Source organism: Mytilus galloprovincialis, chromosome 1 (genome assembly GCF_965363235.1).
Source record: "Mytilus galloprovincialis chromosome 1, xbMytGall1.hap1.1, whole genome shotgun sequence".
In the NCBI taxonomy this organism is placed as follows: domain Eukaryota; kingdom Metazoa; phylum Mollusca; class Bivalvia; order Mytilida; family Mytilidae; genus Mytilus; species Mytilus galloprovincialis.
In genome coordinates, this window is record NC_134838.1 from 113,161,283 (window position 1) to 113,174,620 (window position 13,338).

Consider the following 13,338-nt stretch of genomic DNA (forward strand, 5'->3'; position numbering starts at 1 on the left):
AAAAAATACCACGGAGATTAACAATCAAATTACATATCTAGATATACTATCATAATACTGTAATGTTGTCGTTTTTTATTATTATTTCATTTCTCAAAAACAAAAATCCCACTTGTTTCACAGATTTGTTACAGCTCTTAACATTCGTTATGTGTTTCGCAAATCATTATGCAAAATATGGAATAGTTCAAAATTAATTTGATAAAAATTAATTCAATTCCATGTGCTGACAATTATCAATGTTGTTTGTTTAAATACAGTGCTGGTATCGGACGAACAGGAACATATATTGGTTTAGACTATGTGGTAAATCAGGCTAAGGAAGTCGACTATGTGGACGTGTTTGGATCTGTGGAAGGTTTGCGACGTCAGAGAGTTAATATGGTGCAAACACAAGTATGTACAGCACTGTAATGATTGAAAAATTCAATCAATATCAAGATAATGACAAATGTGTCGGTATCTATAGGGTGCATTTCTGTAAATATTGACAATGCAATTTCCCATAGGAACTCCTTTTACGGCTAAAACTGTACCACTTTCACTATGAAGTTTTGAAAAAAAACTTATCCTAATTGAATGTTCATATGCACCACAATTTTTTTTAAAGGTCAAAATATAGGGCTGTGTGGCATATTTTTAACGTTTATATGCTCTGAACTTCTCAGAGTTTAAACTAACACTAATTTTCTTAACTACCCCTACCTCGAATGAAAGGTTACCACGGATTTCAATGTAAACAATATGCACATGTTTATTTACTGGTAACATTGCCAAGTTATGTCTCTGTGAGATGGAACACAGAGAGCATAACTGGGAACCAGTATGTAAACAAAATTAATTTTCTATGAATATTAAGTTTTTTTCCCCAAAAGAGGCGTGTTTTGAGAAACAGCTGTATTTACAAAGTGCAACCTAAAAGGAATATTCCATATTAATAGTTGAATTATTGTAAATTTAAGAAAAATGGACAAGCTTTAAACTCTTTATAAGAACAATGGTTTTGCTTGCAACGGTATGTGCAGTAGCATTTCTTTATACATTGTATTTTAATTGAAATAATCATGCATTTTTAAGAGTGTACTTATTTACCAAGATAAATTACCTTAAATCTTTGATTCCCCTTTATTCCTTGTTTAATTAAATTTTCAAACAAGTTAAGATGACTATAGGTAATTGCCATCGTATTAGATTCAATATCAATCAGAGTTCATGTAAAAACTAACTACAACTTCCCATTATAAATTCAAAATATTCCAAATGCAAGTATCTAAAGAAATTGTTTGTTCATCTATTAAGTGATACATTTTGTGATAAACATAGAAAATCAGTTCATATGTGTATATGCATTGCATTATAGCCCCTTTAGGTGGATCCAATTAATAGTCTTATTCTTATATGTACTTTTTAATGACAATGGCTTTTTTAAACAGCAAACACACGCTGATTTCTTTTTTTTTTTTTTAAATTCAACGTTAAAAATTATTATTTTTCAGCGCCAGTATGTTTTTCTCCATGATGCTGTTTTAGAGGCACTCATGTGCCCAAATTCAGGAGTACCGTCTAAGGATTTTCAAGAAGATTACAACAAACTGTTGGAGTTTGATAGCATTAAAAAGAAAGTGAAATTACGTGTAGAATATGAGGTATATGTCTCATTCTATTTTATTTTAACTATAAACTTAGTCTAAATTCGATTTAAATGCAAACAGTAGGATAACAAAAAAAAATGAATATGCTGCGTGTTTCTTTATATGTTTTTTTTATGTGTTTTTAAATCAAATAAACAAATTTGGATAGTTATACAAACCTTTTTGAATGTTTTCATCTTTTTCTTATTTAATTAGATATACATTGTACTGTTTAACAATGCAAATATAGATCAAACGTTGTTTGGCTTGCACGAATGATCGCAATATTCCAGGTAAAATTTTATTGAAATATACCGAATTGGTGTCATTTTGGTTGTGATACATTAATTTAACCATGGCAACCGTAAAAGTATTCAAAAGAGGGGCGAAAGATGCCATGCAGAGGAACAGTCAAACTCATAAATCGAAAATAAACTGACAAATCATCAAATGTATAAAAGATGATCAGTTTTCATCAATGAAAATATGAAAAGTAGAATAACAAAAAAAAAAAAAAAAAAAACGTACAGGAACATTCAAATCGAAAAGTCCCTTATTAAGGTAGATAGGGTGTCTTCCTCCATTTTGGATTTTGAAATACCAGAAAACAAGGTCTAGATTTTTGATAAAATGTGCAAATTTTAAGATTAGTAGGTAATTCATGTGTAAGATTTTTCATTATGATATAGCAAATGCCATGTTTTATCATATTTAGGGTTGTATTTTACCAAAAAACAAATACTTTTGTTTGATTCATTTTTTTCAAACTTTGCCAAATAAGGGGAGACAACTCAAATGCAAGGGCAGATAATTCAGATAGTGTTACTTTTACAATAGAATGTGTTAGGAATTTACCCATTTTATTATGTAGCAAGAAAACGAGTCCGGTGACCCTGTTTTTTCTTCTTCTTATCTGAAAGAATATTATTGGAGCTATCTTCTTATATTTTATCTCAAAATTCTATGGTGTAGTTTTCGTTTATGACCGAAAATTGGGTTTTCCATGCATAATCTATACAAAATCTGACAATTTTGCACAACCTGTAGTGTGAAAATAAGTCCGGTGACCCATTCTTTTTATTAATGTTCTTAAACAAGCAGGATATAAACTACATTTTGGCAAATTATTAAGAAATTCTATGGATTATAATTTAGACACCCCATCTACCTTAAATGGCAAAATTAAAAGGTCAACACACATAAAATGATGTGAAATCGGCTGTTTCATTCCTTAATTGGTACATGTATTTTCTTCATATTTAGAAAATGGTGGAATAAATCAGATTTTGTAGCTAGATAAATGTCTCACTTATAAGACAGTCGCATAAAATTCCATTGTATTGAAACCAATGTGTTAACAAAAACAAACAGATATAATAGTTATTCTAACATGACGTCCTTCAAACGCTTTGAGTACACACCCGTGGTAAAATATGAATATATTGCCAGTGCTGTTCCGATTGTACTCCCACGTCATATGCTTTTTTATGAATGAGATACCCGACGTCATAGAACAATGACGTTAGAATGTAAGCATTTCACGGGAAAATACACGCTTGTGAATCCGAAAATCATCACAAGGAAACATACACAAATGATGCTAAAATGTGGCAAAAGCCCTTTATTGTACATCATATAAGACATATAAATAAATTATCATTCAAATTCATCCTAAACTGTCTAAATACATTATTTTAAATAGTTTAAGCATGTCACTAATGCAGTTTGCTCCGTTCTTTTACGCTAGTTTATTAGTGCGTTTATTTATGGGAACGGCAAATATTTGCCTACACCTAGAGCGCTTCGATCCAAAAGAATTGCCGTATGTGTCCTATCAGAATCGAAATAATTCATGGGGGCTTGAATATATCTAGATTTTACCACGGGTTGTCCCTTTATGCCGATATTTTACCCCTCGCTATCGCTCAGGGGTAAAATATTTGTCATAAAGGGCCAACCCGTGGTAAAATCACGATATATTCAAGCCCCCATGAATTATTTCTTAAATAATGTCACAAAAAGGGATACAGCAGTCAACAAAATGTTATAATCTTAATCACTCTAAAAAACAAAACAAATAAGTCATAAAAGGTGTGTATCATTCAGCTGTAAAAATTTATTTAAGATGATGAATAAAATTTCGCGAAGACATGACGAGGAAGAGTTTGATAGGGGCAAGTTAGTTGAAAATAAAACAAAGAACAGGTACAGCAATATAATTCCAGGTATGTAAGTTAATCAATGCAAATTTGAACGAGGCAACAAACTAAAGTGTAAGAAAAAAAAGATTCAACATAATGTTGAGCATCTTCTGTATGCCGAATAAAAACGAACTTAAACGAGGTTAATAACTGTCAAATACATCCTCATATGAGGCAGTTTTCATTTAAACATCGACTACTATTTAGGTCGATGATCTGCCAGAAATGCTAGTATACATATAATGGGGAATGTGTCAAAGCGACAACAACCCGACCATAGAGGAGACAATAGCCGAAGGCCACCAATGGGTCTTTAGTGTAGCGAAAAACTCCCGCACCCGGAGGCGTCCTTCAGCTGGCCCCTTAAAAAAAATATGTATACTATTTCAGTAATAATGGTCGTCATACTAAACTCTGAATTATACACAAGAAATTAAAATTAAATATTAACTAGTTTAGTTTTATTTGTATAGATTTACAGATAAATTAATTTATAGTTGTTTGCAAGCATATATGTTAATCTAGTGCTATACATACATTATAGTTGGATCTGAAATACCACTACTATCTACTGCTGTTGATGGACATAATGAGTACATTAACGCTGTTTTCTTACCTGTAAGTTATTTTTCAATGAACTTCATCTTTGCGGGAAAATATGAAAGTATATGGATGCTACATGTGAATTATACACTATTGGCATCACGGATAAAAAAAACTGTATATATGACTAAACAGTTACATTACATTTGAAACATTTCAAACCTTATAAATATGTTTTTGAAAAATTTAATGCATATCAAGAACATTTGATTTGTAGCTTTTAGTTTTTAGAAAAGCAAATTTAGAAAAAAGTATTATAAAAGAAAAAATTAAACTACTTTTATTTTTTTTTAAACTTAACAGACTAAACAGCTAAATAAATACAGTTCTTTTTTAAGTAGACTTTATGAGTAAAAGCAAAGACTGGACTGATCGGATTTATGCTAATATGTTCGTGTTGAATGTTATGCCTTTATGTTATCATTTGTGCTAACACCTTGAAAATAATTGAATATTCCAAGAAAATATATATTGATATAAAAGATATTGTCAAACGTGGATTGTAAAATTGTTTTATAACCTAGGGCTATAAAAACAGTAAAGCGTTCATTGTGACACAGATGCCACTCGAGGATACCAAAGTAGATTTCTGGAGACTGGTGTATGACTATAACATATCATCTATTGTTATGCTTAATCAAAGCTATGATAGCAGGGTGAGTTCAAATATCATTGTTGAAAGAATAGTTTACATCTTTCAAGTCATATGAAACCGCAAATAGAAACAAAATGATGCATATGATTTTTTAAATCTTTAAGTTAATGGATAATTTTCACTATAAAACTTATGTAAATATACTTTTTTCAGACTTTATAAGAAGTTTACCTTTTTTAATTGCTTGCTTCAAGGAACTTATTCGCCGATTTTTTTTCGGTTTGCAAGTGACATGAACGTGACCCTTCTCGTAAAAATCGGGCGATAGCAACACGAATGGATCTGTCAATGCAATAAACTATTATCTGATTGTACATGTTTTACACGTGCTCAATATCCATGATTTTTTGTTGATTGTTTACTAAGGTGACAATCGGTAAACTACGGCTTCAAAACACGGCAATTAATTAGCTGCCATATTTTTACATCATAACAGACAGAAACAAAACAAAAAGGACGATCATACGATGTGTTTTCGTAAGAAATGATAAAATCGTGCACAGAAGACTTAGTTTATGATATATAGATATAGGAAGATGTGGTATGAGACAACTGTTCATCCAAGTCACAATTATAAAAGTATACCATTATAGGTCACAATTATAAAAGTAAACCATTATTGGTCAAGGTACGGTCTTCAACACGGAGCCTAGGCTCACACCGAACAGCAAGCTACAAAGGGCCCCGAAAATTAATAGTGTAACATATACATGCATTGGTTTTAGAATTGGATAAACATTATTTTTCACCAGTCACTCGTTTCATATGACTTTAACTTCTATTCCAATTACTCTACATAATATACAGTGATTAAACAGTGTACTGTCAATTAAACTTTTTTTAAATACTAAAAAAACGTTGTTTACGCTTCATTTTGTATCCGAATTTCAAAAAAATATCAGAACCGTTGTAATTTTATTAAAATGCGTATCAGATATTTCTTTATAATTACATTAGATGTATGTTTCATTATAATACGTTATTCTGATTGGCTAACTAGCAATCTCGTGATATTCCTTAATCAATTGCATTACACAATGCAACTTTTCGTTCATGATGACACGAGGTCCCACAATAAAGTGCACAGGTAAATGAAATAAAAACTTGATAAAAGGCGTGCTTTCATGATCTTACATGTATAGGTAAAAATGTAATTATAAGAATTGAATGCTTTTTTTTTGTAACTTTATAGGGTTGTAAAAGCGTTGACCGTGCGCACATTTTTAGTATGAAGCGCGAAATACAAAATGTACTTCGGTCAACGCTTTTACACCCCAATAAATTTACAAAAAAGAGTATTCAATTCTTAAGTAAAGAAGTTACTGTAGGAACACGTGTCGTGTAAAAGATTTTAGAGAAAGTGTTTCGAATCTTCTTTCCTCTTCATTTATTTAACGATATTCTAATCGCGGAAAATTGGTTTCAGTGATAATGGAGATTATTTTATACTGTAGGATGTTTACTGGCCAGAATCAGGGGAATTATCAGTTACATCTGGTCCGTTTATCATTAAACAAACAAACATAGAGACCAGTCGGCTATTCCAACTCCTTCAACTGAAGATTGGATATAATAATAAGGTTAGTTAATCCAGTTTTCCATATTGGTATTATTTTAGTAGGTTTCTTTATATAAATTGGATTTTGAATAAAAAAGCATATTCACCTGAGAAAGTGTTATTCACCGCGCTCAACGTCACGCGCTTTTACATGCAAACGTTATGGTAAAATGTTTCATGTACAATTTGTTTTGGTATAAAATTATGTTTGTCATTAAATACATTTTCTTCTCTCGGAATATGGAATAAAAAAAATACTGTCTTTTGTTTCGGTAAATATGGGGTTTAATTGTCTTTTGAAAAACGCATATTTACCTAATCAAAAGACAGTAATTGTATAATACTCATCCGAGTTGTCCAAAATCATTTAAAGTTTCTATGGATTTATGATCACTTCTAAGAAGAAAGATATTTTTTGTCAATCCTACTATTGAATATTGTAATAAAATCTCAATCCAGTGTATTAGTCAAATGTGCAAAATTATATTCAATAAAATTACGGAAATGAGATTCATGGGATAAATTAACACTTATTTTGATGTTTTTTTCCGTCGATTTTAAATTACATTCCTTTCTTTATTAATAAATACAGTTATATAATACGTGTCGACCCATGCATTTTTTTTTTCTGTAAACGGAAACTAAAACCCTTTCAAATATTTCTGAAAGGTCTGGTATTCTTATGATATGAACAATGTGTTATATATTTTAATTTGCTACAATATAGCAATTATGATGTAATGGGCTGTATTTGGAATAATATGTTTTCTAAATTATTGTTATTCCGGCGATTTCAAACTCATCATTATGTATTCATTAATTGATATTATTCATATACGCGCAGTATAAGAGGTGAATACTTTTGTAGGACCAAAGAAATCTCAAGATTTTCCAAGCTAAATTTTGGAGTGACAGCGATGTTGTTCCCAAGGACTCTAGTGATATTTTTAGCTTCATTGACGTTGTCGAAAATGACTGCAATAATAGCGGACCAGTACTTGTCCATTGCCTGTATGTAATATTAACAAATAATCTAATGCTTTATTTTAATACATTAATTAAGGTTATATTTTCCCTTTTTTTTCATCAACTGTTCACATTTGCTATAACTGCTTTGTTAATTGTCACAGAGTGAGTTAACTGAATTAAAAGCTCGAACTTAGAAAAGATTTCTCAGAAAAAAAATTTGAATTCCTTGATCTTGCTATGCATATACGTTTATTATATTCTTAATTTAGTCAATGTCTCAAGATAACGGAATGTTTTGGGTTGTTTTTCTTTTTACGAACAACATAACAAGTTTTATTTCTTGTTCTTTTCTGCACGTATAATACCACACTTTTGATTTCTTCAGACGTTTTATTCTCATTTTATACGATTAGAAATGGTTGTGACAAGAGTGGACTGTACTGTGTGTTGGCGACTGTTATAGAACGACTGAGAATAGAACAAGATGTCGACATACAACACATCATCAAACAGATGAGAAACATGAGGCCACAGATTATCCCAAACTATGTACGATATATTTAAACTTTAAAATTGCAGTACTTAAAATAAATGCAACTAAAACGTTGAATTCCCTACCTAAGCACCTACCTCCTTTGTCGTCGAATCAATACGTAGAACAGAGCATGTAAGTACAATTCATGGTGCATGCCGTCAATGTGGTGTACCTTATAAAATAAATAACGATTCAAAAAGACCGCAATCCCCAAAAACAAAAGTATACAATTTGGACACATTAGGAGACTAGGGGATCTCACAACTGATAGGTTTGTGCACATACAAAAATAAACGCTAAACAATGTAGTCACCTTAGGGAATGCAACTGTTGAAATGCGTATGTCTATACTTTAAACACAGTTGCTACCTTAGGGAATTCAACATAAAACATGATATGAATAACGCAACGTTTTTGAAAATTTTAAATGTTTTATAAAGACAATATAAGATCTGATAGCCACACTGTATTTCTTACAAATGGACACAAATAAAAACTTAAATATTGGTATTTTAAACAAATACAATGGTTGAAAATATGATTTTTTTTTTCAAATACAACATGAAACTGGTTCGAATGTTCAACATACATGTTCAAAATACCATCTAAATTATACATATCAGAGAGTCGGCGTCCATTGATTAAACACTCTTGTTTCCAAAACCAATATTTTCTTTTATCAACTATTATGTACTTACATATTTTTTTGATAAAAATGTAATTTTATAATTCATTTAATAATTTGTAGTTGTAAGTTTGGTGAATTTTATTTTTCAGGAACAATTCCAGTTTATATATGAAGCTGTAATTGAATATCTACAAGATTTTGAAACATATTCTAATTTCCAATGAATCGTTTCCAGTCAATGAATGTCCGTTGGTTTTTTTAATAGATCTGAAAACGTTGTCATCAATTTGAGAAGCGACTTATTAAGCTACGGATACAGATAAATACAGTTTGCAAAGATTGCCTTGTTGACTAAAGCGAAGAAGTCTGCAATATTATATGAAAACCTTATTTATATTTTTTTGTATTATCTTATTTGTATCAATTATATAACGCAACTTTGTACCTTGGAATGATTCATATTCAAAAACGCAATGTCGAGAATATATTTAGATACAGTAAAACGTTGTTATGTGTTATGTGTACTTGTATTTTGTAAATAAAAAAATATGACAGCAGTATTCGATACTTTCAAACTCTATAGTACGGCTAACATACGGATATCCTTTGTTGGCTGGACCTTTATCTCTTTGAACAGCAAGTAACGCTTCCTAAAATTGGAAAATGTGCGATATTTCTTTAATTTTATCAACCCTTAACAATTGAACACTTATTCGGCTTACCTGGAATAGCTGTATAATTAAACAATATATTTTATACTTGCAAATTGTTATGAACTCACGTTTTATTTCCTGTAATATTCTTTCCAAAATTTTTTCATCAAGTCGTTAACTGTTAGGTTTTTTTTTTCTTTCTCTCTAAATGCACCACGAATTCGCGCTATCGGTACTTTTAAGTAAGTTTATTTTATAATTTCCAGTTTACTAATCAAATTTCTTAATAACTAGTTTTAGATATTTTTCTTTAATGAAAAACAAATGAAGAAACAATTCATTGAAAGAATATTGTAAACATGATGGAGTCACGATTAAAAAAAGATAGGGGGTGGTGATTTCGGAACGCTTTTAGGTTCTTCAACGCAAGTACGTGTGTTGTTAAGAAGTAATATGTCGTGCGAGAATATATTGCATAATTAAAAGGCAAACAAATGATTTTCAAACAAAACGAATTGCAAAACAGAAAACAGTCACTGTCTTTTTATCAGATAATATGTAATATTAAAACGTATAATTATATTAAATCCAATGGTTAATCAATCATAATTAATATTTTAAAAGATGAAATCAGTAAAAATATCGCTAAGATGAGCGACCTTTTTTTAACGTTAGTGTTCTAAAAGTAGAATATTTAAGTCTTCAGTTTACATAAAATCAGAAGTCAATAATTAGGACAGCATACATCATGTCCATGATAACATGATTAAAACTTCTCACCGTTAAATGCATTTACATTTGAACGTTATACATAAGATAAACAAAGATAGCCAAGTATCTGATAACAGAGAAGTTTGGTTAATATGTGATAAGCAAATTCACTTAAAGTGTATACACGCGTACATTTGTATAGCAAGATGTCTTCCTTTGCTCCAACATCCAGTAGCGACAGTTCCAAACCAGACGTCGCTAAATACGACGCTCCAGATGCAGAATTTTTTGCAGGTATGTGTCTGCATGATTAACCAGTCTAACCGTGGAAGCTTTTCCAAATTTATTGATATTAGTAAAATGCAATTTGCTGTAAAGTACATGTACTCGATATATACATAAGTAGTCGCAAATACCTCATTCAAGACAAATGCTTATGTAGGCTTTTAACCAGATAGAAGTGATTAATCACGTATTCTAGACTTTGCAAGATATTGACACATTAAATATAAAATGTGTTAACATATCATTTTTGAAGGATCTTCAACAGTCAATAAATTCATGATAGATACAAGGCTTAAAATTATTACGCCGGACGTGCGTTTCGACTGCAAAAGATTCCTCGTATCGATGAAGCTCGAATCAAAAGAGCTATTGCATTATCATGACCATCTCAATATTAATCATCCGTGTATTTTGCTCTATGAGATGTTTGGAAAAATTCAACGGAGGCAATTTTTTTGGCATGTTGATGTTTAAGAACTGCTTAGTATATATTATATATGATTTCTTACTGCATATTGACAAGTGTTTTAGACACTGTCTAAGATCAGCTTTATAAAACTTATACAAAAAAATAGCGTTTTCACAAATAGATGTATAGACATCAGAACGTATCCAAATCTGATATTTCTTGGGCGTGTGTCTGACTATGCTTGTGTTATAACTAGTAAGTTATGCCCGGTAAGAATGAGGACATGAATCCGATACTTCGTGTAGAGATGGAGCTTTCTACACGTTAAAGAATAATAGAAACATGTCTATTTGGATTCCTTAATGGTCTGTTACATGAATAAACTGCTATTCGTTTCCAAATTGTTTTCACCTTGACAGTCATACTCCCCACCTTTATCTTGGTCGTACTTCCTTGTAGAACCAAATTGTAGATTTATCAGTGTGTTCTATACATGAATATGCATGAAATATTTGCCACTGGACGTTCACAAATAATTAATGTACGATCTATGGGAATCAAATGGGAAATCTCAACCCAGTTATTTACTTAATTTTCGCTGTGTAACAAAATAAAAGCTTAAAAGAGTGTATAAATGTAGTGCTAGTTTCGAAAAAAAGTCACTTTATGGAGATATGACATACGTCTCTTAAGAACCAAGGAGTCAGCAATAGATCAACAATAGATCAATTAAAGGAAAAGCGGTTTTATTGTTGTTTTATAGTTGACAGTAAATCCTCATCAATCAAACCAGTATCCTCTTCAAACTACAAATGTAATATAAATGTATTATTACACATAAATGCTATCATGGAACGTAAGCACGAAATATGTTACTAGTAATCGATTCAATCTTATGACATACTTTCAAAAATGATAACTTCCGTAAGTGACGCTTAAAAATGAAAAACTTGTATTCAACATGAGAGGAGGGAGAGAAAGTACAAAGCATAAAACCAAAAACCAAAAGTCAAATAAATATTGGATACCATGATCAAAATACAAAATAGACAGAAATCAAATTCAGAAGACAAAAAACTAACACACTCTACAAAAACCTGTGGTTGATCTCAGTTTTTTTAACGACGCCCGTAATGTTACTCTTTGTGTGTAAAATACGGTAGTAGGCCGCAGTGTTTACGTCATTTTATGAAGTAGAAAAAATAGAAAGGTTGTTGATAGAAAAGTAGAGCACATATGTGGTCATCTAAATCATGATTGCACATGTTAAACTTTCTTTTGGATTTTCTGTTCCAGTTTTGTATCATAGAAAGTAAATTAAGTGTCAAAGTATGAAAATATCAGTTTCACCTAAAAGTATCCACTAAAGGTAATATATTGTACATATACGGTCTGTCTTTTAAATAGAAACTTATTATAAGTCTTTGGTATAAAATTATTTAAATCTGCCAGTACGTGTATTGACACTGCTGGCCATATGCATCGATAAAATCAGTATCACAAAGTGTTGAGAAACTAAATTTAATTCCTTACTTTATGGAAAATAATTTTTGTTAGTTTACTTCATGGAAAGGAATTTAGTTTGGTGATTTTTACTAATACTATTTGTTTCTTTTGAAATGTTTGTGGTTATTTTTGTAGGTATTCCAAAGATAGCCTTGAATAAAGAAGCTGCAGTTGACAATTCACTTGTCTACAAACATTATGATGCTAAAAAGGTATTTAATATGTTTGAGTTACTCCTCTTATTCCTGGTCGTGTAAAATAATTTATGTGAACACAAATGTCTATAATGTTCGGAACTGAATCTTACAATAACTACAGTATACAACGATGAAGTTGACCAACGGCACAACCCAAAGAATTTTGGGACAATACATAAACACTTCAGTATGAATTTATTCACCAATGAAACACAAAGTACTAAATAAAATAATGTCCATCAAAGCACGTCAACAGACGATAGCAACTTCACCAGAAGACCAACAGAGGTAGCTAATTTCTTGGGGCTAAGACGGTGTAAAAGTAGAAAGACATCACGTTTGGAAAAATATCAAATATACAACTGTTACAGTATGTTAATATATCAGACTTGTTTGTTTTCTTAAAACTGACATTCACCATTTCATTTAGCGACTGTGTCAATAATCAAAAACTTCTTTACAAGTAAGACATACCTAAAACTAAATTTTTCGTTCGTCCGTTCGTCTGTCCCGCCTCTGATTAAAGTGTTTGGTCGAGGTAGTTATTGATGAAGTTGAAGTCCAATCAACTTGAAACTTAGTACACGTGTTACCGGCGATATGATCTTTCTAGTCTAAAAGTTTTGTGCGGGTGGCATCCGTGTACGATGTACTACGGACACATTCTTGTTTTAAATTAAGACATTGGTATCCCTATATTTACTGAAGATTGTTTTGAGGGCATGGGTTTATTTGCGGTTTTTGAACTTTGAAGAAATTAATATGTTGTTTCGGATCAAGACAAAAATATTTTAGAA

General features: G+C 31.0%; 2 protein-coding genes across 2 annotated transcripts in view; both read left to right on the plus strand.

Moving 5' to 3' along the window:
• Positions 1–9,296, plus strand: part of LOC143052095 (uncharacterized) — an 88,145-nt gene extending 78,849 nt beyond the window's left edge. The window contains exons 21-29 of the mRNA XM_076225059.1: positions 261–396; positions 1,497–1,646; positions 3,757–3,856; positions 4,377–4,450; positions 4,960–5,091; positions 6,545–6,670; positions 7,517–7,659; positions 8,031–8,166; positions 8,930–9,296. Coding sequence (XP_076081174.1) covers positions 261–396; positions 1,497–1,646; positions 3,757–3,856; positions 4,377–4,450; positions 4,960–5,091; positions 6,545–6,670; positions 7,517–7,659; positions 8,031–8,166; positions 8,930–9,004 — 1,072 coding nt within the window. The 3' untranslated portion in view covers positions 9,005–9,296. The remainder of the gene's footprint in view (positions 1–260; positions 397–1,496; positions 1,647–3,756; positions 3,857–4,376; positions 4,451–4,959; positions 5,092–6,544; positions 6,671–7,516; positions 7,660–8,030; positions 8,167–8,929) is intronic.
• Positions 9,297–10,266: 970 nt separating this feature from the next.
• Positions 10,267–13,338, plus strand: part of LOC143052116 (xylose isomerase-like) — a 32,419-nt gene continuing 29,347 nt past the window's right edge. The window contains exons 1-2 of the mRNA XM_076225087.1: positions 10,267–10,438; positions 12,480–12,556. Of these exons, the coding sequence (XP_076081202.1) occupies positions 10,351–10,438; positions 12,480–12,556 (165 nt within the window). The 5' untranslated portion in view covers positions 10,267–10,350. The remainder of the gene's footprint in view (positions 10,439–12,479; positions 12,557–13,338) is intronic.